Consider the following 23001-nt stretch of genomic DNA (forward strand, 5'->3'; position numbering starts at 1 on the left):
CAATCACCGCCGCTTTTGCATGCGCAGTAAAACCATGGTTTTTAACTCTACAGGGCTGGTAAGTGAATGTAGCTCAGCAACACACGTCAACAAAAATCCGGGCGCATGCACCACTGTTGGCCAGAAGCAAACGCGTGGTAACGTAAAAGACTATGAGGTGCGCTCATACAGAGAACACCAGGGACAGTTTGGGATGATGGTGTGGATTAAACTACTCAAAATTCACAAAACAACCCACACAATTACCAAATGAAAGTCTTATTTATGGTAACAAATAAACAAAGGGAAATTATTTACAAAACATAGGGATTTTGTAATGAACCGAATAGCCCAGATGGCAATACATTGCAGCATGTAAAGAAAACCTTTTTGTATTTCTTAAAAAAAACTGCTTCATATATTCCTTAACAAATTTGACATTTAACTAAAACAATTCTACGTACATTGGCACAAACATATTACATTTTTATCATTCCACTTAGTGAGAATACTGTTATTAATGTAATACAGAACCTTCAGAGCTTTTCAACTAAACCTTTTTAAATTCTAAGGAACAATGTAAAATTAACCATTGCAAATAAATGAAAACGTCCTCTCTGAGACACAAAACAGTGGATAGAGTGGAGTAATAGTAGTTGTTCAACTCCACTGAACTAAATCAAAACAGTGCTCTGGGTACAGACCATTGACAACTAAAGTCAACCAATATTTGAATTTAACAGACAACACAGAATGGAGAAAACGTGCAAGTCCTTATGGTTTCAGTAGGTCAGAAGTCATGTCTACAATAGTGCTAAGGGGCAGGCCACAGAGGGACCCCTGGAGTTCGGCCCTTAGCTCTAACAGGGCGTTCACAATCCTCTGCCTCCCCACGTCCGGGTGACGCTCGGACAGCCGCGCCATTACTGTATCGAAGCTACCCATGGTGGCGTAGTGCTGGGGCACACAGGTCCCTGAGGCCGTGGGGGAGTCACAGATAGTGGTGCGCTTCTGGAGGCGGAGAGGCAGGGCCTACAGACAACGAGACCAAGGACACAGTAGAGAGACATGGATAAGACACATCGACATAGGGGCAATCCATGAACAGCTGGAAAACAAAGTGTCCATTCAGTCCTTGACAACAAACCAAGAACAATAACTGTTGAGAAACACTTTACCATTGGTTGGATGGTGGTATGGATGTTGCTTTTCTTGGAGTTTTGGGAGCCTGGGATGATTCCAGAGGACTCCGGCTCTATGCTGGTTGAGGGACCTGGCTGGTTCTGACCCAGTCTCTGGCTCCCAATACTGGGTCTGAGGATGTGCTGTACATGTACAGTGTGTCCCTTCATACGGCACCCGTCCATCTCGCTTACAGCACTGTCAGCCCTTTCTGAACCGCTCACAGTCACTATGGCAACCCTATAGTACAAACATCGACATGTACTTTACTGCTTCATTTGAGGGGATGAAAACATGTATCATACAAAGCATTCTGCTGTCAGAGTTATGTTGAAATGGCAGTTATTTATAGTCTCGCTTAAATGTTCCAGTTTCAATTCGCAGGCACACTGTGGATTTAAATTACCTTATGTTGTTGCTAAAGGTGGATATGTTCACTTCACATGGCTGATATTTCTCAAACCAAAGCATCATTTCTGCCTGTAAAGACAGAGAGGGAACTTTTAGGATCTGCTGCACTCTGGTGGCCAAACCACTCCTCACACTAAAAGAAGACATTCCATCACTTTTGGAAAAATCATGTTTTAAGGGCACATCTTGTCGGAGATTCCATTGATTTTGGAAGATTACAAAAGATGACCTTTTCCTTAACACAAGGGGAATATATTAAAGGTGCTAATAAAATGTCTTGTTGTTATTACTTTATAAGTCTAGCTGGTCCACAAAGCAGCTACAGTAGGCTAAGTTGTAGTGGCTGTCTAGATATCAAAATGTTCCCCCATTTGGTAGAGAGTCAGAGATAGACATATGACCATCGGTAGTGCAAATGTGGTTGAAAGGACCAGGTAATAAAGTAGACCAGGGTATAAATCAACATTTTCCACACAAGAAAAATTATTACAAATGAGTCAAAATCCATTTGACCTACTGCCATAGCTCTAAAAAAGATACAGTAGTCAATGAACACATCTTTCTTGTACATGGTGAGCTAGCTAAACATTTTTGATATGAAATGGACAATAATGCAATCGCCAAAAAAACTGTCTTCTGTGGTTTAAATGTTTACGGGTCCCTCCACATACTTTCCCCTTGCCCCTCGACCAGTGTCGCCTTCCCCTCGTGATCCAAGGGACTCACACAACGAGACTTGAGGTGAGCCAAGTCAAAATGGAGTAAAACAAAACTTCTGGGTAACTTTTTATCCTTTCACTTCCTCCATGCAACCTTTTACTTTCGACCTGCTGCTAAAAGCACATTCTGTCAGGGACTCTGTTGTCCTAACTTCACGGGAACGTTAGCTGGTTCTTGGGTAGGCAATTCAGAACCTCAGTTGGCTTTTTTGCACCAAATACATTTCCAGTCTACATTTAACTTGGTGCAAAGCTGTTGCTAGTGACAGACAACACACAGTGATTTGTCCATTTATAATTAAGTGTAGCCTGGCCTGGGGGCGTGAAGGTGACCAGTAGGCTAGATACTGTCCACCCTTGCCGTCTTGCTCATCGCCACAGGGATGTCCTCCCTCTAATGCCTTTCGGGGGAAGAGTCACCAGAACCAGAGAGTGGTGGTGGAGTTGGGGATACCGTTGATTTGTAGAGCCAGTTCTGGGTTAACTGGGGGACATTTTTTTACCTGACCTGAAAGATGGAACCTAGGAATTTATACTCAGATGAGCCCTGAATCTCAAGGGTGTGGGGGGGGGTCTTCAAGTCGACCACCACCTCTGCTGTTTTGTCCGTGTTCAGAACAGAGGCAGGATAACTGCAAAGGTTGAGCCTACTTGCAATGTCAAGTTCAGTCGCCTGTATTTAATCCACTTAAGAGCACGGAAGCAAGGAAGATGGCATCCACTAGAAGACTGTGGTGCTTGCCTACATAGCAGTGACTGGAACTGTCACACCTTGGTTTGAGACAAAAGCTAAATCCCCGAACAAGCACTTTGTTCTGCTACCTCTGGTCTCTTGGCCACTCCTATGGAGTTGTGTGGTTGTCCCACAATGCCATCTTAAGATGAATAAGCTGCCTAGAAGTCACTGAATAAGAGCTTCTGCTAAGCTGCTAAAATGTTAATGTAACGGAGACTCAACTCTGTTGTGGGCGGACCCTTTGAAAGGATTGACATCTGCCACAACGTGCCAGTTATGTCTCTGCTTCATGCAGCAGTGTGATGGTTACGAAGCATTAGAGACACTGTGGCAGGCTGAAGCTTACCTCGGTAACCTCGGTGGGCAGGCCGGTGACCATGAGGAACGAGCTCTGATCCTCCTCCTTCAACCCAATAACTTCTAAAAGGAGATATTAGTTAAAGGAAAATCAGGACAAATATCTAAAATCTACCTAAGTTCATAACTCGCTTAAAGTAACTGTTAGACTGCCTCTTCAAGCAAGCAACACAAAATTGGGGAACCCTAATTGATTTTGGCACATACATTATCAATTTCAGCTGATAAATCATAGTCATGGGTTTTAAAGTTAACCTTTACAAACATCTCCTCCAAAGAACTGTTGTTGGCTTATGCAGCAAGTCCACAAGCTGAGTATGGAGATGTTAGAAAAGCCCTTGTATATAGAATGTCCCCCTGGGTTCCGAGTGAGTTGCATGCAGAGACAATCCAACAATGACAATCTTTTCATATTTGTTGTTAATCTCCTAAAAGGTTTTTTTAAACAGTGCATATGAACAGGTTATACTTAGGTAATACTTAGGTAAAATGCCCCCTCTGTGTACATAAGTCTTTATTAAAATACAGCATCATTTAGTTAAAGTCAAGTATTAAGTCCAATCCCAAACAATGCACATTGAAACTAAACTCAAAACATCTGTTAATAGAAATTACATCTGTTGCACATTTTTTTATATGCCCAATACTTGCCATGTTCTTCCTCCTCCACCCCCACATCCAGACTTTTGCCTTCTACAGCGCTTGGCACAAGGTCCTCCTCCGCGTCGTACCAAGCCTCAGTGGCGTGGTTGTGGTCACCTTTTAAGTGTTGAGAATAAGAGAATCTTTGCCAAGTAGGGAAACAGCTTGATGGCTAACGTCCCATAGGACACCGAACAGATCTTAAGAGTCAACAAGAGGTGCTGCTTTTTTGGAGTCACCACCGGAATATTCAGTACTGGAGGTGGACCGCGACTACCCAGTGTTATGGGAGGACCACAGAGAGGCAGAGAAGAGGTAAAGCAACACGATAAAAAAACTAAATCTAAACCAACAGCGTGTGAAAATCTGCAATAAAGTCGAGGGGGTGCCAGAAACAGGGTGGTTTGTAGGAGAGCGTCACAAGATCCATATTTCATTGGTCACACTATGGGGGGTGCGAACCTGAGCCTAGAACAAACATCTAGTCCCAAGACCACTGGTGCAAGAGCACATCAGTTACCGAACAGAACACCGATAGGAGGCTGAAACTTAGTCACAAGTAGACCTTCACATGAGACAATGACTGCAAGCACCCATTCAGAACCTGCGGTTTAAATTGAAAAGGTCCATAAGCACCGACAGAATGAAGGAATGTTTTAAGAAAGTGGTATAAAATGGATGCAATTCGTATTTGGTTCACGTATAATGCATGCAAATACCCCCAAATTAATAATGAAAGTCCACACTTTAACCACTTAGTCATTGGTTCATTTCAAGGCCAGTGCTGCAATACAGAGCCAAAATAAAACTTGAGTCACAGTCCAACTACTTACGAACTGCACAGTAATTATTATGATAATATGCATCATTTGTAATATTCCATCATTCAGTTAACTATATTTTATTAGAATAAATTGTATATTATATGGAGAAAAAAAACACACTAAAATCTTTTTTTTTTTTATTGAGACAGGCCTAGATGAACAGTCAAATTACCTGGCCTGGAACAGCGACCGACCACAGGCTTCTGGGGGACGAGGCTGACTGCCTTCTCAGAAGAACAGTCCTCAGTCTTCCAGTGGACAACTGTATCCTCTGCATTGGGTTGGACCACTGGCCCTTTTCCCTTAGGGCTCTCTTCATTAACAATCCCCATACTACCTTCACCACCAAGTCTGTGAGCATTCTCTACCTGAAACTGCTGAGCGCTCCCATCTGAGGCACTGAATTAAAATAGTAACATTAAAACTATAGCCCACGCCATTCATTTATTCATTCATCAATTATTCAGTTAATTTATTCATCCATTGAATACAATACATACCCAGCCATAGCATTTCCCAAAGACTTGTAAATAATCTGAAATGGGGAGAAGACATGAGGTGAAACCTGGATAGAATAAACCTAAATGCATTCAAACAAACAGGTACCAGAAGTCTACCAGTGCAGGGATGTAAGTGGTCTCTGATGAGATGGTCTCAGAGTTGACAGAAAGGGGTCTGAGCTGGTCCAGGGGTACACCTGAAAGGACCAATCTTCTCATATCCCTGTAGTCCACCTCCAGTACCTGCAGGACCTTCATCAGGCTCTCAGGAATAGCCTCTGGCCTGAAGAACAGGGAATGGCAATAATGGACTGTCAACACAGGAATAATATAACACTTGTTTATACTTCTTCATTAACTTAAAGGGTTGTTATTATGTCTGGGTGACTGGCTGAGAGATCGGCAGGTGAGGTGCATTGTCAAATAGACAACATTAACAGACACTTATGGACCGTAATGACGTAGTCACGTAAATTGGAACACCCCCTGGAAAGTTATTTTTTTTAACATTTGGACTCATGGATATTTGTGCTAATTCAAACCTCATTCATTGATGAAGGTAACACAATTTAACAATTCACACAAAAACATTGTTACTTTGCAAATTGTTTATGCAATTGCGATGAACAGAAACAATTTCCACATGCAGAAATAGACTTTAGTGTGACTTGTTTTTCTGCCGTTGTAGGGTATTGGGCTGCTCCTCTTGTTTTACCCCTGGACCAGGAGGTCTCCCTCAGGTGAGGTGTAGTAGCGCCTCCAGCAGTGCTGTTGACACATCCCATACTGCAGAGTCAGCAGGCTCAGCTCTGCCTTCATGGCACGCTTGGCACAGTCACATCCACCGCAGCCTCCATCACCGCCACCACCAACTCCTCCATCTCTCACACCTGCCGAACTGCCAACACAGCAAAATTATGGAAATAACCAACCAGGCAATGATGAATTTTAAAAGGCAATGGAGAGTTAAAGATCTCAAAAGCCTGAATAATTTTTTTCTAACCTTGCCATTTTCTCTTTCAGCTTGTTCAGTTCCTCTTTGGTAGACTGCAGCTTGATTAATTCCTACAAACATTTATTTTTTTATTATTTAAGTTGAGATTATACTTTATAATGAAAATTGCTTAGCAAATTGTAATACATTATTATTACCTATTGATGACAAACTTTCTCTCCCAATTGTTTACCCCATTTTCCTGTCAAGTTGATGACTTTGCCTCAGCAGTTTTGGGTCAGTCAATGTTCGAAATGTGTCCGCCAAAGCACATCTTGGTTTTTGGAGGAGAATGCATTCTCCGGCCAACAACCATGATTGAGCTTGCAGGCACTCAACCTACCACAGGGAGTCACTAGAGCACGACATGACAAGGCGGGCCTATCCTACACCCAACCCGTCCACCATCGAAGGGTGCTGAGCCAATGTGCACCACCCACTTCAAGACCAGCCACTGAACTACTGGGCCCGACAAGACATCAGTACTGTGAGGAAGTGACTCAGGAGCCCCCATAACTTATTCAGAATGACAGCTCTAACTGGGTTTTGAGAGAAAAGCAGAGTAACTCTACCTCAGTGAGATAATCCATGTCAGCCATGTGGACCTCGGTGATGACATTCTTGTCAGCAGAGGCAGTGCCCTGCAACTGACTCTGCAGGTGGCAGCATGACAGACTTAGATCAGTACCAACTGACATGTTGTATTTAGTGGGTAATGGCGATGTATTCATTGACCGGGCGGCTGTGATCTCTTCAGGCTTTGAGACGTTAGGGGGCGTAAGAACAAACGTCTGGTTCAGGTTGACTGCAGAGGCAACATCTACACCATTACCACCATGGGTAGGAGTCCCAACTTCCGCACCTGGGCTTATGGACGTGAAGGACTCGTCGTAGATGGATTGCTCATTTTGTGGGGGGCTCTGAGGTGCAGTGAGACTCTCTCTAGGCCAACCTGAGTGATGGCTGTTGGTTTGTGAAGGTGTCAAGTTTGAATCTGCTGTCCCCTTTTTATTTCCTTTCTCCGTGAGATTGCTCACATCCTCATTCATAATGTTCTGATTCTGCAGCGTGCATTTTAAGACCTTCTCTGCATCAGCCAGCTGGGCGGGACAGTTATCAAGGGTGCAATCACAGAACTCACTAGAGACTTCGACACTGTAGGACAGCATATCGCCATCATCTGGGTTTGCCTCCTTTGCTCTGCTGGGCTGCTCAGTGCTCCTGCTGGTGTCCATGAGTGATAACGATTTGTCACATTCCAGCTCTGCTACTTGGATGATATTATTACTAGTGTTGGTGGTGTCATTCCAGTCAGAATAGTCCTGTGTGCTGTTAAAGCTGTAGTACTCTGGTGGAGACACCTGGTCCAAAATGGGGGAATCTGTCATCTGGCTGGGCACGGTCACAGAATCACCTTGGTCGCATATAGCAGACTGGCCCTTTTTGACTGCACTCTGAATTTGCATCTCCAGCTCCATGTCCAGAGAGTGGCTAGCCTGGGTGTCAGCATCTCTACACCCATCCACACTACTGTTGTTGCAGTCATCCTGCCGTCCCCCTTCCTCCCACAGCTGAGAGAGCAGCTGGACCTTGGAGACGTGTGCCTCCTTTTGAGGTAGAAGATCCTCTGCAGCCCCGAAATGTCTCTCACTGGTAATACTGCAGGCTGAGTGGAAGCTTTCCTGTAGGTTCACCAGACCGCCAAGCGCATTGGACCTGGAAGTAGTGGTGGTGGTGGTGGTGGTGGTTAAGGGCTGAAGCTGACAATCCCTGAACTGCTGCAATGCTCCAGGCGCAACATGGTGGTGGACCTGGACTGACTGGACTCCTTCATGTCGTGAACAGTGGAACAGATTTAGCTCCTGCTTTACATTGTTGGGAAGAAGACTTAACTCGTTCCACTTGTCTACGAAAATAAAAACATTTAGAAATACCTTTGAGTCAAATTAAAGATAAAAACTGAGTAAAAACAAAACAATGATGTGGCGATACAATCGATATCCCATTGTGGGATCAATTAAGTATTACTATTACTCAGGGTTTTTCCTGCATTCAAAACAGAAAGGTGACCGCCTTCCCCAAATCTCACCCAACCTGTGTGTCGGCATGGTAAAACATGATTTTGCGCTCATACATAAAATGGACAGTTCTGTTGTTTTTTAAGGAACATTGCATTTCAACAAAAATAAACAATAATATTGACTGTGATTAATTATAAAACTGACGAGTGATTTCATTTTAAAAAAAGTAACATGTTAATATGTTAAGAATATATTGCTTCTATTTTGGTTACTATTGTATTAGGGAGGACATTGTAGTGTGCATTAGATGCTCAAATGGACATGGACATCAGGGCAGATTTAACACTTTAATATATGTCTTTTTCCAAGCGTGAAGCTGGATATTATATGAAGTATATCAGAGGGGTGTCCGGTAGAGCGTGGGTTGGTGTGCCACCTTTGCCTAATATTTGAGCCAGGAAAACCTGTTAGCCATTTAATATTACCAAATGACCAATTCAGTCTGCCTACAAAACACAAATATGTTTATTTTAATTTAGATGTTATGGAATGGTAAACAAGACCTGTGCGGCATGCAGGGATCATCTTCTGGATGGGAGTGTTACAGCGTGGGCATCTCTTACCTCCTGAAGAACAACTGGTTCCACAATTGGGACACTGACTCACACCATAGAATGAAGGCCTTCTGGATCTGAGAAAATGTTGGTTAAGAACAGCAGACAACGGTAGCTACCCAGCTAGAAATGCTGTCCATTGTTATTTTTTATGTGGTTAACAACTAGTTGTAGAATACCACCTTGGGACCAACAAACGTATCAGTCAGAATAGACTGGACAACGTACTTGTTTAGGTTTGACGATGACATTGTTTGCCTAATATCAGGAGGTTCCACGCAACTGTCAACCAGTTCTGTAACCAATTTAGAAATGTTAAAACTATAAATTAAGAATTTAACAGGAAAATAGAGAGTAAAGCCACTATGATAGGCTATTCTTTCACTACGATAATTCAGTAAGGACCAAAAATATTTTTTTAAACTCAAGCAGAGCCAGAACTCACTTTTCACATATACCAGTTGTCCGACAACTTCCAGAGCAGGATGCCTCCGTAGAAACTGGTGGAGTCCTCCTTCCTCTGTGGAACATTCAAGCGAAAGACCATTAATCTGTTGCTCCGTAAGCTAAAGTCTAGTTGTCCTTTTTTACTTTTTTCACATTTTAAAATACACAGTACTGGATCAAGACCTCTTGCCTCCCCTTAAGTCTACTCTCATCACCGTGCTCGATACACTGGTGTAATTTAAAGAGAATAGCATCACTTCCCACAAAGGTCCTTGTTTAGTAGACTGAATATTTTGCTCAATGTGAAGAATAATAAATGTCCTAGCAATTCATTTGTTTTGTCAGTAATAAAAACAATAATGGCCTATTTTGGATGTCTAACTTATTGTTTGAGGTTATTAAAACTAGTTCATGTTCTTGAAACAGGCTATGTGAGGGTGTAGGCAGACGTTGCACTTGGAATAGGCCTATTCAATAGTTTACATCTGTCTGTACAGTACTCTGAACCTGTGAGAGATTTTCATGTAATTAAAATACATACACATGTGCATCTCAAAAAATGTGAATATTGTGGAAAAGTTTATATATCCTAGATTCATTACACATGAAGTGAAACATTTCAAGCCTTTTATGTTTCAATCTTGATGATTACAGCTTACAGCTCGTGGAAATAAAAAATTCTGTATCTCAAAATAGTAGAATAAAAAATGTATAATACAGAAATGACACTGCTGAGGTGTTATGGAAGCCCAGGTTGCTTTGATAGCAGCCTTCAGCTTGTGTTGTTGGGTCTGGTGTATCTCATTGTCCTCTTGACAATACATAGATTCTCTATGGGGTTCAGGTCAGGCGAGTTGGCTGGCCAATCAAGCACAGTAATACCATGGGCAGCAAACCAGTTACCAGTTGTTTTGGCACTGTGGGCAGGTGCCAAGTCCTGCTTGAAAAGGAAATCAGCATCTCCATAAAGCTTGTCAGCAGATGGAAGCATGAAGTGCTCTAAAATCTCCTGTTAGACGGCTGCATTGACTCTGGACTTGATAAAACACAGTGGACCAACACCAGCATATGACATGGCACCCCAAATCATCAGACTTTGGAAACTTCACACTGGACGCACAAGCAACTTGGATTCAGTGCCTCTCCACTCCTCCAGACTCTGGGACCTTGATTTCCAAATGAAATGTAAAATGTACTTTCATCTGAAGAGAGGACTTGGGACCAGAGCAACAGTCCAGTTCTTTTTCTCTTTTCTCCAGGTACAATGCTTCTGACATTCTCTCTGGTTCAGGAGTGACTTGACAATAGAAATGTGACACTTTGTAGACCATTTCCTGGACAAGTCTGTGCGTGGAGGCTCTTGATGCACTGACTTCAGCCTCAGTCCACGCCTTGTGAAGCTCCCCCAAGTTCTTGAATCGGCTTTGCTTGACAATCCTCTCAAGGCTGCGGTCATCTTGTGCACTTTTTCCTATCACACTTTTCCCTTCCAGTCAACTTTCCATGAATATGCTTTGATACAGCACTCTGCAAACAGCCAGCCCTTTCAGCAATTACCTTCTGTGGCTTACCCTCCTCGTAGAGGGTGTCAATTGAATAGAGCTCTTCTCAGGTCAACACTTCTGTACTGTAAATTTGATTCTAATATTTTGAGATATTGGATGTTTTATTTCCATGTGCTATAAGCACGTTTTCAATATTGAAACAAAAAAAAGACTTGAAATGTTTCACTTTGTGTAATTAATCTTGAATATATGAACGTATGACTTTTTATGAAGTCTCACTATTTGAATTATGGAAAGAAATGAACTTTTTCACGATAATCAATTTTTTTTTAGATGCACCTGTATATTTTGTCCTCCTGGAACAATAGCTCTACATGCCCGGCTTTACCAGTATGAATATTTGATAGAGTATTGGTGGCCCTGGATATGAAAACTATAATGACACAGTTGGGAGCTTGTGGTAGTATTTCTCCATTATACAACCATGGTCTGTTTGTACTGTACCTTGAATTAACCTCCGGTCCCCCACAGGCAGAGATAGGTACCAACCCAGCAGCTTGGGGTCTGTCAGCTCCAGGAAATGTGTGACATTCACCAGGTCAAACACAGACCTGTAACATGCAGAGTTAGGCCTAAACTGCTTCCCGATTCTCCAAACTTCTCCCAATGTGTGCACTAGCACAATCCCGATCTAGGATAAAAAAAGCGTTGACTGGATAGAGTTTGCACCATTATTAAATCCATGACAGGGAGGATGGGTGGAATGCGTAATAAATTATTTAAGATGTGATTTATTGACAAGATCTACAAGAATACCTGTTTAGAATGAATTTTCTGCCTTCTTCTATTGTAAAAGGGTCTGGTTTGAGGTAAAAAAGTTACATTATTACATGTCATTATGAAGGCAATGAAAGGGAGTATTAAATTAGGGATGTTCAAGCAAAAACAAATTAAAGTTTATAGTGTGTGATGGTGCCAAGTGACCTTTTCTATAAGCACAGTACTGGTTAACATATTTTCCTCACATTTAACCACCAGCATACAGTGCACTAACAAAAACATTGTTCTGCCACAAGCTGCATTTAAAAACAACAAAAAACAACTGCACAACTTGACATATTTTGAAAATAAAGAGTTGTATTGCTATTTTAAGCTGAACCAAGGACAGTAAATGATCTAGTAAACCCTGCAAAATGGCAAATGGAAACAAAAATAATCCCATTCAATGTTCCCCATCCCCTGACAGTCACATACTGCTGCCATGAAAAACGAGGCCACTTGATTTTGTAGGCCCTACTTTACTCATTTTTTCAACAGATAGATCTTCAAAAAGTCTACATTATATTCAGATTATACTCAAAATGTCATTTTGACAATTAAGTTAAAACTGTATTTCGAGAATAAAGTCCAAATATTTCATATTTTTTGTATTACTTTTTACTACCATACCATCCATTTTGGCTTTTACGCTCGTTTTCATGCTTGGGTTGTCATTACGGCCAGTTTGCTTGAGTAAATTAACTTTTCTTCTCGGTTAGAGGCATTGGGAGATATTAGTGTTTGTGAGACAAATGGTATCGTCAATAATTTTACAGCGGTTTACAGAAACCAAAGTCAAATTTATAGTGACATGTTGACTCATATGATAAACTAGTTCCAGGGCTACACGATTAGTCAAATTATAATCTAAATTGCAATATTGATATGTGCAATATTCAAATTGCCAATTTAAGCGATTTTCAGCTTCAAAAAAGGTGAATGGGAGGCGCTTCACGCGAGTCAACAAACACCCATCGTATTTACATCATCGTATTTACACCCTCGACAAACATCAGCGTGAGGACTGTGCAACCTTCCCTCTGAGATAAGGGCTTTAGGAGCCGCCGCCCAACTCGAGTACTGATGTATACTCGACACACAGTTATGTGCCTCGCCTGGGCTCGAGAATTCAGTGGGACCCCTAGTAAGCTATGTGTGCATCCTTTCTGACGAGTTACACCCGTTCCATGTCCTGCATTCATTCTGATGGGTTTGGGCTCTTCCAACAGGACAATGGGCCCCCACACAAGTCTAGACACGCAAAATTATGGTTGGAGGAACACGCATCTGAGTTTGGGGTCTTGCCATTGCCACCTAAGTCACCAGATCGCAACGTTATTGAACGCATCTGGAATGTCATGCAACACGCTGTGGAACACATAAATCCTACACCTCGGAATACCACAGAATTGTGGACCGCTCTGCAGAAAGTATGATGTTCTATATCGTGAAGTTTTGCCAGCCTGTCCATCCTCACCTGCAAAGGGAGGACGGCGCAGGCAGTGCAAACAGGCTCCTCGATGGCACCGTCGCGAGCATGCAGCGGTCCCAGACACGCATAGTGTCACAGCATAGTGTGTGTGCGTCCACCGTCGGGTCCAGCTCGCTACACCGGCAGGCCGACAGTGAAGTCGGCAGCCGGGGTGCCGTGCTAGAAGAAGTCGCTCCAGCAACTGAAGTATCTGAAGACATCCTTGGCTTTGTAGAAATCACAGATTGCATACTAAAAACTTTCTTGTGAAGAAAGAAGGGAGACAGAACAGAGTATGACGACCTCTTTTATAGCCATGGAGCAGATGGCCATGAGAGGTGCAATTTGCATATTTCAATTTTCAGTGCCTGCCTATTGGCAGAGGGGTAAACCAATAGGAAAGAAGCCCCTATGGGCGACGCTCCACTCATAGAACTGGAGTTACGAAAGTAACCATTGTTCATTGCCTACAGAATACTTCAACAAGCCTGTGGAGTACATGCCCCGTCGTATTTCTGCAGTTCTGCGCTCCCGTGGGAGGCCTACCAAGAATTAGACAAGTGCACCAGTCTATTCTGGCACTTCACTGTATACCTCAAGGGTTGAAAATGTTTGCCTAACCAGCTTTGGCAACGACACAAACATAAATGCTGTAAACGCCATTGAATTAAATTAACAGTTAAACAAATAGTTTGACTCAGTTTAATAGCACATTATGTAGACTATGATCTCTATTTTTAAGTGAGATAATCTAAGCTGTTTACACCCATGTTTGAAAATTGCAAATCATAACCATAATTGCAGTATTTCTCAAAGAAATTGCGATTCAATATTTTATCCAAATCGTTTAGCCCTAACTAATGCCATATGGTATTTGTATCAACGGTGCAATTGATGGTTTCAAGAATAGTTCTGTCACCATGCATATTCTACCAACAAACCACTTACATGTATTTAAGATACATACGTCTGTATTCATGAAGCTTCTCACAAGCTGATCGTGAAGGAATATTGCTATATCAAGCAGTAAATACCATTTTAACTTTATTTTCAAAATAAAAAATGTGAGATTAATCTGGAACTATTTATTATCATTATTAATTTCTTTTAACATGGGAACATCATGTGACTGTGTCCCCATGATCCACAGCAAAAAGAAAAGAAGCTGACCAGCCCCTCCCCATTTTTTATTTACCCAACCCCACCAGTATATTTCGAACAGTCCCTTAGTAAGAACCTCTTGTTGACTTACCAGCTAACTGGTTCATTGCATTTGGAAAGAAACGTTGGTCATACCGATAAGGCAACATGTTCATCTGAATTATCCCTGATGCACAGGACATCTGTAAATTATCCGAGTCCCGATTTGGCAACAGAGCCAACGGAAGGACCATAGGGAAAGGATACCACATGTTCTGTAAAAACATTCAACTGATTTGTCAGTCTGAGCATACTGCACTCCAACGCACCATATGGGTTGAATGTGGATACGCCTTAAAGGGAAATAACGACAAATCTAAGATTTGTCCAAGTTAACACATCTTACATCTCCATTGATGGCTCATAACTTTACTATAGAGCCCAATAAGTAGTCTTTGGAAGAAATGGTAATAAGGGTCAACTGAAAACACCCGACTGATATTCATCACATACAATATGGTATATACTACAATCAATCAGGGTACCCCAATTTTGTGTTTTTGCTGTGTCAGAACATTCGTTTAACATGAATTGTTATTTCACAAAGTTCTATAGAGTGGCCTTTTATTGTGGCCAGCCTAAGGCACACCTGTACAATAATCATGTCTAATCAGCATCTTGATATGCCACACCTGTAAGGTGGATGGATTATCTCAACAAAGAAGTGCTCACTAACACAGATTTAGACAGATTTGTGAACAATATTTGAGAGAAATAGTCCTTTTGTGTACATAGAGAAAGTCTCACATCTTTGAGTTCAGCTCATGATAAATGGGGGCAAAAACCAGTGTTGCGTTTATAATTTTGTTCAGTGTATGAATGTATCCCTTTGACCCTGCTCTCCCTGAGGTAAAATTGGTTTTATATTCAGAGATTCAAATAACATTCACTGTAAACATATTCAAATATAAAACATTTTACTTGCATTCTTCACTGATAACGATGACAGACATTTCAAAATATTCAACATTAAGCTGGACAACGTTCACAACCTTTGATTTGATAAAAAAATTATAATCACCTAGATTTTATACAAATTGTCTAACACTGAAAAACGGAAATAAATCACAGTAACATTTTCAAAAAAATATAATTGAAATTTTATTCAAAATATTTTATACTAGGCTGGACAATTTTTACAAACTTTGATTTAATGCAAACATTTGACCTAAATTTGATTTAATGCAAAAAGGATTGAGTCTTCAAAATCCTGCAAACTTTGAAAAACTCAATTATATCTCAATAACATTCGGGCCTTGGCGTGTGTTGATTTCGGATCCTGCTCATATTGTACCTATAACATTCCAATACCTCTACCCATAGTGTTCATATTGCCCAAAATACTCTTTTTAAAATTGCTGCTAGCTTACATTATGTATATTATAGCTATACTTGCTACAACTATTATATTCAATACTACCCATACTGTTCATATTCCCGATCCTAATCTTTTAAAATTGCTGCTAGTTTACATTCTTATGTATATTACCTCTACATTTTGATTTACATCTTCATTCTTACTACGTACTACTGTAGTGTGCCATTTTACAATAATTTAATTGTGCAAGATGATGCTGTGTTAATCTGATACATTTGAAACTTGATCTCTGAATAAAACCAACTTTACCTCGTTCTCCCTGGCCTGAGTGCAGTAGCGTGCAGAGTCCTACCATTACTTCAAGCGAACTTAGGCAAATCTTAAATGTTCCTCGTTATTCCCCTTTAATCATTTAGCTAAATTATATCCACGTTTAGGTCAATAAATATAACTATATAAATAGGACATAAGATTCCCATGACATCATTTTGAAAATGTGCCTAATTTACATCGTTGAAAATTGTTTAATGTTACCTTGGTCGAAGCTTGAGTATTTGCACGTGTTGGCATCAGCGGATTAGCTTTTTAAAAAATCAGGGGAGCAACAACGCGAACGCGATAATTTGACGAACCCTGGCGAAGCAAATTTAACAGACCAGACCCGGGGGCCACTGTATCGTCAACCAGACGTAAAACGTGACTACAGTACCAAAACCTTAAACCTTCTTTGAGTTGGCTAAAGTTCTGGCGGGCATTAAAATGACTTCGACTGGCCACTGATCCACACATCACCTTGTTGCCATGTGCGCCGACGCAGATTAAATGGCTAGTCAGAAGAGGCGCTAACTTCACTCCCGTTTAATTTGCTAACTAGTCAGCTAGTTATTATGTGTAGATCTGTCAGTATTTCCCAAAGTACCCATTTTATATGGATATGAATTCAAGAAGCAAAAACGTAAGATTATGGAAAATTATGGAAATACTTTTTAACCTCCTAAGACCTGAGCTTGGGTGCAGGAAGCCTAAAATGTCCACATATGTGGACACCGGGATCTCAGGACGTTAAAGTTGTTAGCAAAATATATTAATTTGTTTTACTGCTATGTAACATTAGCTAAACTGGTCGTAAAAAGAGTAAACTGACAAATATTTACCTAGCTTTTATGGAGACGCTAACACTGCCATGCTAGCGGAAGCTGTCTGTTTCTGTCTGTTGATTTTAACACGGAGATCGCACATGTAAATCATTCACATTGGTAATTTAAAAACCCTTATCTAAAAGTCCTGTGTGTTAATTGAATATAGTGAAATATCTGAAATTATCCAAGAGGTCAATCAATCAAAATGTTCCAATTTTACAGATAGCACACGAGTCAATTCCCAACAGCACTACTTTGTTGATGTAGTAACATAACATTTCCACTAGAGTGCAGTCGTGATTCTATGAAACAATTGTACTGTGTATTCTGATTCTCCATTGCAAGATTATTGTTTTCGTCCACTAGGTGATTTCTTTTTTGTGTGTGTGTAATATAGAGGATTCTCAGCTATCTGAGATCAGGGTTAGAGCCTAATTGGGGTAATGTGAGTATCAACACCTCACTCTCTGTTCTTATCTATTCTTGACACCTAGTCATATTTAAATTAACCCTAATAGATACAATTTTATTTGTTTTGTTTCATTAAATAATAACCTGTCGATAACCCACCCCAAAATGCTTTCTGTTGCAAATGTCAAATATGAAAGTAGCCTATTTTAGTAAAAACTAAAAAACATTGTTACAATGTCACATCATTGTGTTGTTAAAATGTTTCTATAAAACACTCTCCTTTTAAATCCAGCAACCACTTGGGTTACACAGTCTCCTATCTCATTAAAAACAAACTGCAGTGAGTCGGGGCCCTGCGGCCTTGCACTAAAACCTCTATATGCATTAGTGGCTGTCTGACACATCTTGTTCCTTACAAAAGCGATCAATAATTTGCTTTGAATGCAGTCATTAGCAGTCTGTATGGTCAAATGTATGTTGATGGGCCGTCCATTTAGTTTGTGCACACAGTCATAAATTGCTCTCTGAGCACCACCATCCTAATTTTGATTCCTCATGCTCTTTTTACTTGTCTCCTGAGGAGTTTTCTCATGCTCTCTCTGCTTTTCCCCTGAGGGTTTTCTCATGTCCTATCTACTCGTCTCCTGAGGAGTTTTCTCGTGCTCTGTCTGTAAGTCCTCCTGACAGTTCTTCATGCTCTCTCTACTCTTATCCTGAGGAAAGAGGACATTGAGAAATCATATTGAGAATCTCCGGATGACTCTGCTGAATGTGAATTCTGGACCCGTTACATTTGTTAAACCTGGATTCAAATAATATTCTTATATTGTTAAAAAATTGAAAAATATTGTTACTGTAATTGAGTGATATTTCTAAGTACTTGTATGTCAGTACTTAAATGTACTGTAAATGTAATTACAGCATCAATACTTGAGATTGATATTTTAGTACTTTTTCCACCCCTGCTGAGTAAGGGAAAAAGGAAGTGTCTGAGTTAAGGAGTGAGGGAGGGTGAGTTAGTAAATTAACTTACAATCAAATACATGCATGCTAAATATGGAGTTAAGCTGTCCTCACCCTCTCTCTCCTGGCCACCGTCCTCACCCTCCTGGCCACCGTCCTCACCCTCCTGGCCATCCACACGCTGCTGTCTGTCTGGCCACAGATTCTCGTCCACATCACAGCGTATATTCTCCCTTGCGATGTAACAAGGTAAGAAACGGCGTGCATGACGCAACCATCCCCTACACTGATCTCCTGTAATATCCTCACACGCAGCGTCCATTGCATGGAGCAGGGACCTCTGATCTTGGGCCCGATGCTCATACACTCTCCACCTCCAAGCGGAGAAATACAGCTCAATAGGGTTGAGGAAAGATATTTTTTTATTATTGCTTGGCACTAATCCTCTTCCGTAGTTATCCCTGTTGCTTGTACACTTTTTCTACCACATCTTTTCCTTCCCTTCGCCTCTCTATTAATGTGCTTGGACACAGAGCTCTGTGAACAGCCAGCCTCTTTAGCTATGACCTTTTGTGTCTTGCCCTCCTTGTGCAAGGTGTCAATGGTTGTCTTTTGGACAGCTGTCAAATCAGCAGTCTTCCCCATGATATTGTTGCCTACAGAACTAGACTGAGAGACCATTTAAAGGCCTTTGCAGGTGTTTTGGGTTAATTAGCGGATTAGCGTGTGGCACCAGGTGTCTTCAATATTGAACCTTTTCACAATATTCAAATTTTAAGATACTGAATTTGGGTTTTTCATTAGTTGTCAGTAATAATCATCAAAATTAAAAGAAATAAACACTTGAAATATATCAGTCTGTGTGGAATTAATGTATACATTATACAAGTTTCACTTTTAGAATGGAATTACGGAAATAAATAAAAACTCTGCCTTTGTTAGTCAAGTTCTAGTTTCACCTGACTGTCAATTGCTGTAATAAATGTATCAAATGTTCCAAGGAATTCATATATGGTATTCATGGTATTATGTTCTTGACTAATTTTGACAATTGAACAGACTGTTGTGCATGTGATGACTTATACAATGAAATGACGCTGACACATTTTGGAGCGAACAACCATGAGACTGAGAATCAACAATCAGTTTAGATCAACAAGATCTATTCACTTGGAAATTGTGCTAAATGTAGGCTACCTGTACTTAATCATTTGCAAAGATGTTCTGAGACATTGAGACATGTACTTAGACATTTGCAATTTGATGAAATGAATGAGAAATTAAATTCTGTTGTGAACAATTGCCAAGTGGTTTGGAGGTTTGTCCATGTTGTTTTGAGAATGTAATTTCTGTTTCAAGAAATGAGCCAAACAAATGGAGAAAAACTGTAACACGTTTTTTACAGCAGCATTTATATTTCTACTCTGTGTGAAGCTGAAGGATAACTGGCTTTCTAAGAGTGGATGTTTCCACAGTGATCTGACATCTGATCAGCCTCAATATAAACACTGCATCCTCAGTAAGTGGATTAAGCCCATCAAATAGGGATCAGTGCTAAAACCTGATTGAGGGAGAGAGAAGTAGAAAGAGAGGGTATGAGGGAGAGGATGACTTATTATAATAGAGAGAAGATGAAGGCTAAATGCATAAGACTTTGTACATTTCTGAAAATGAACTCAATTGTAGTTGTTTATAGTGTTAAATAAACATTTAATTTGTGGTCTCATATTTTTAATAGGACTACCACAGTTCTTATGAATTTCCAAAGTTGTTTACAAACAATACGTATTGTTCAGGAACTCAGTGTCATTTAGTGGTCCAGTCCATTTATACATCTGACAGGCATAGACTGGATACATAAAAGCTGGAAAATATTTATATTTTGTATTATTTTACCTCAGGCTGAGGAATTGTTTTTGTGATGGAATGTGTAAACTAGTCTCCTTTTGCAATTCCTAGTGGGCTCACATGTAGGCTAGCCAGTGTACCAGTATGTAGCGCATGGTATTCTCCTTCTCTTTTATAAAATTAAAGACAGAATCAATAATTAAAACTCTAAATCTTGACATACATACCCTAACATCTGTGCAGTAGGTTTTGAACTCAACAGTGAGAAACACAGAGGGTGGGGAACACCTACAGTTTACCAGAGTTTATTAAATAAACATAATTTCTGACAGAGTGATGCTCCATGCCATCAGGGCAGACCGACTCGCAGGTCCATTTGGGGCACTGACACAATGGGATTCCAGCCAACCCCACTAGCTGCTCTGATGCAGTTTATGTCAGAGCTGTGTGAGTCCCTCTGGGACCCCAAAGGGCCTTTAACAGCAATGAGAAGCTCCATGCTCTCTTTTTCTCTGGTCTGCCAATCAATGGTGATTGAGTGAGAGAGTGATAGAGAGAGTAACGAGCCAGACAAGTGATGGAGGGCAAACCAATCTCTGGGCCGACACAATCTGGAATTTTTAAGAGCCACGGCCGAATAAAGAATAAAGTCCTGGACACTGATTCATGCCTATGTCAACAGTCATTGGTAGTAATATTTCCTCATTCATACAGTATCTTAACATTTGTGTTGTTTTTGTCGTAGGGGCATATACAACTTTAAAAGGATATCTAGCTCTTGTTTAAAACGTAATCTCCATTCTGCTGTACCCACAATCCTGGCCTGTTAAGTAGACCAGCTACAGTATTGTTTGTTTAGTCTCTGTCACTAGAAAATACAGTATGTTTCCTTGTTTAGTATGAGTAAAATAAATAATGATCTGTAAATTGCAACTCTGTCCTGAACATATAGTCCTAGATTATGAATTATTTGTTGGTGAGGTTTTACACTTGACTGTGATAAAAGTGAGAATCTTTAATTCATCAAAGCAGTGAAATATTTAATACACAGGTTGCTTTCTTGTTACAAATTATGCGAGGTCGATGTGTTTCCTGCGTCATAAGTGTGCATTGTTTTCTTGCATATTTCTCCATGTTAAATGTACAAATATTGTAGTCCATGAAAATGCATTTTTATGGAACAGAAGTTATTCTTTTTCATTGTACATATTCAAATAATAAATGCATTATCATAATTTTCGCAATGTGGAAATATCAGGTAAAAAGGAAAGGGGCACTGGGCATTTCAAGAATGTTCTTTACATGTTAAATAATAGTATTTATTAATTGTACATATTTAAAGCATGTTAGCCATGTCAAAATCTTGTTTTTTAAGTTCATATTTCATACATGAATGTCATACATGTGGCCAAAACACTTAAAATCCCATAGCATGGTGCATAGTAGAGGACAGATCTGTTGATCTGGTTGAGATCAATTGATGGCACATTTAGTCAGTTAACACACAGCTTGGACACTCATCAACACCACACAACATATGCCACTAGAGGTCTCTTCACAGCCCTCGAGGCCAGATGAAGCTGGAAGGCGAATACTAAATAGAGCCATGACTATGGAACTTTCTGCCACCCTAGGTAACCCAATCTAACAACACAACCAGTTAAAATTGATGGAAAATATAAAAAATACACAAAAAGATGATGAAGACAGACAGGCCCGCACACTGGATAAATATAATGTGGAATTTTGTAAATGTACAGTACTATAAATGTACTTATTATTATTTGTATAAAATAAATAAATAAATAATAGTAATAAAATTTCCACTGTAAAATTTAGTGCCGGTTATTTGATGTTATGGGGTTGTTTTGCTTTTAAAAGCCCTGGGAACATTGTCAAGATAGATCAAAATCTCAGTCAGAAGTCTACAATGCCAGTGATACAATGCATTCCTCCAGATCCAAATAAAACTGTCTCACTGACCACATAATGAAGATTTCTGCAATGGCCATTCTAGTCCCCTGACTTAATCCCAATTGAAAATGTGTAAGATGAGCTGAAGTAGCATGGACCAAAGAATGTGGAGAGATTGGGCATGGATGAATGGTCTCAGACCCCTGGCATGGGTTCTCCCACCTAATCAAACATTATAGGAGATGCAGGAGTGCTAATAATCATTATACATGTTTCTGAGAAGCGTTTTTTAAAGGTTTGATTTCTCTCTTATTTTGAGAGTATGACTGAGCTGATGCAAAACTATTTCTTCATAGCCTAATTTTTACCAAAACTCATGAAGAACATTGCATGTTTTGTTTTTACATTGTGTCCAGACCCCAGAATGGGTAGCAGTGGCTAACACAGATAAATGAAATCATGAATAAAATCGTAAAATACTGCTTAAGAGCCAACGTTCTAGTGGAGGATTAGCTGGCTAATCAGTGTTCTACTTGCATTCATATTTTTTATGACTGATAAACACCCACATCATTTTGTTATTGGGGTATGGTCACTATTTGACACAGAAAAGCAGTTTGCTATACTTTACAATACGTGGGTATTATGTATGTTAAGTAATTATAGGTAATATTTAATAATGTAAGAATTGACACAGTGTTCCATTCTTTCCTCAGTGCCGTTCAACCATTTTCAACGGTATAGCAGAGACTAATCTTTAACTAAATTAATATCAAATGGGAGTAAAAGCATGTGACTTATCAGTAATTAGCTGAGAACAGTGACCTTCAGTGCGGAACATCAGCTGACTGTGCTTAAGTCCCAAATGGCACCTTAATACATATACAGTGATTAGAGATTCCAGGCAAAGAAGGGCACTATAAAGATAGAAAAATACACCCTAGGTAAGTCTGTGAGCAAGAAAGAAACATACCAGATGACAGGAAG

The 23001-nt window shown here is 40.3% G+C and overlaps 1 protein-coding gene across 4 annotated transcripts; it reads right to left on the reverse strand.

The window, feature by feature from the left end:
* Nucleotides 1-85: 85 nt before the first annotated feature.
* On the reverse strand, nt 86-16573 carry rbm44 (RNA binding motif protein 44). 4 transcript variants are annotated; one of them, XM_020054586.2, is made up of 18 exons: nt 16274-16573; nt 14474-14636; nt 11748-11790; nt 11436-11542; nt 9425-9499; nt 9208-9274; nt 8989-9056; nt 6917-8172; nt 6354-6415; nt 6066-6248; nt 5468-5633; nt 5351-5385; nt 5023-5249; nt 4036-4143; nt 3374-3447; nt 1568-1641; nt 1158-1401; nt 86-1011 (listed from the first exon to the last, which is right to left on the reverse strand). In XM_020054586.2, the coding sequence occupies exons 1-18, from the start codon at nt 16307-16309 to the stop codon at nt 754-756; spliced, it is 3246 nt and encodes a 1081-aa protein (XP_019910145.2). In that variant the 5' UTR covers nt 16310-16573; the 3' UTR covers nt 86-753. The 4 variants fall into 4 exon arrangements, with proteins under 4 accessions (XP_019910145.2, XP_019910144.2, XP_010878015.2 ...); XM_020054585.2 differs by having other exon boundaries at nt 8929-9056; XM_010879713.3 differs by having other exon boundaries at nt 87-1011; nt 6917-8250; nt 16274-16571.
* Between the last annotated feature and the right edge of the window lie 6428 nt (nt 16574-23001).

The sequence above is a fragment of the Esox lucius genome, chromosome 16 (assembly GCF_011004845.1).
Source record: "Esox lucius isolate fEsoLuc1 chromosome 16, fEsoLuc1.pri, whole genome shotgun sequence".
Taxonomy (NCBI): Eukaryota; Metazoa; Chordata; class Actinopteri; order Esociformes; family Esocidae; genus Esox; species Esox lucius.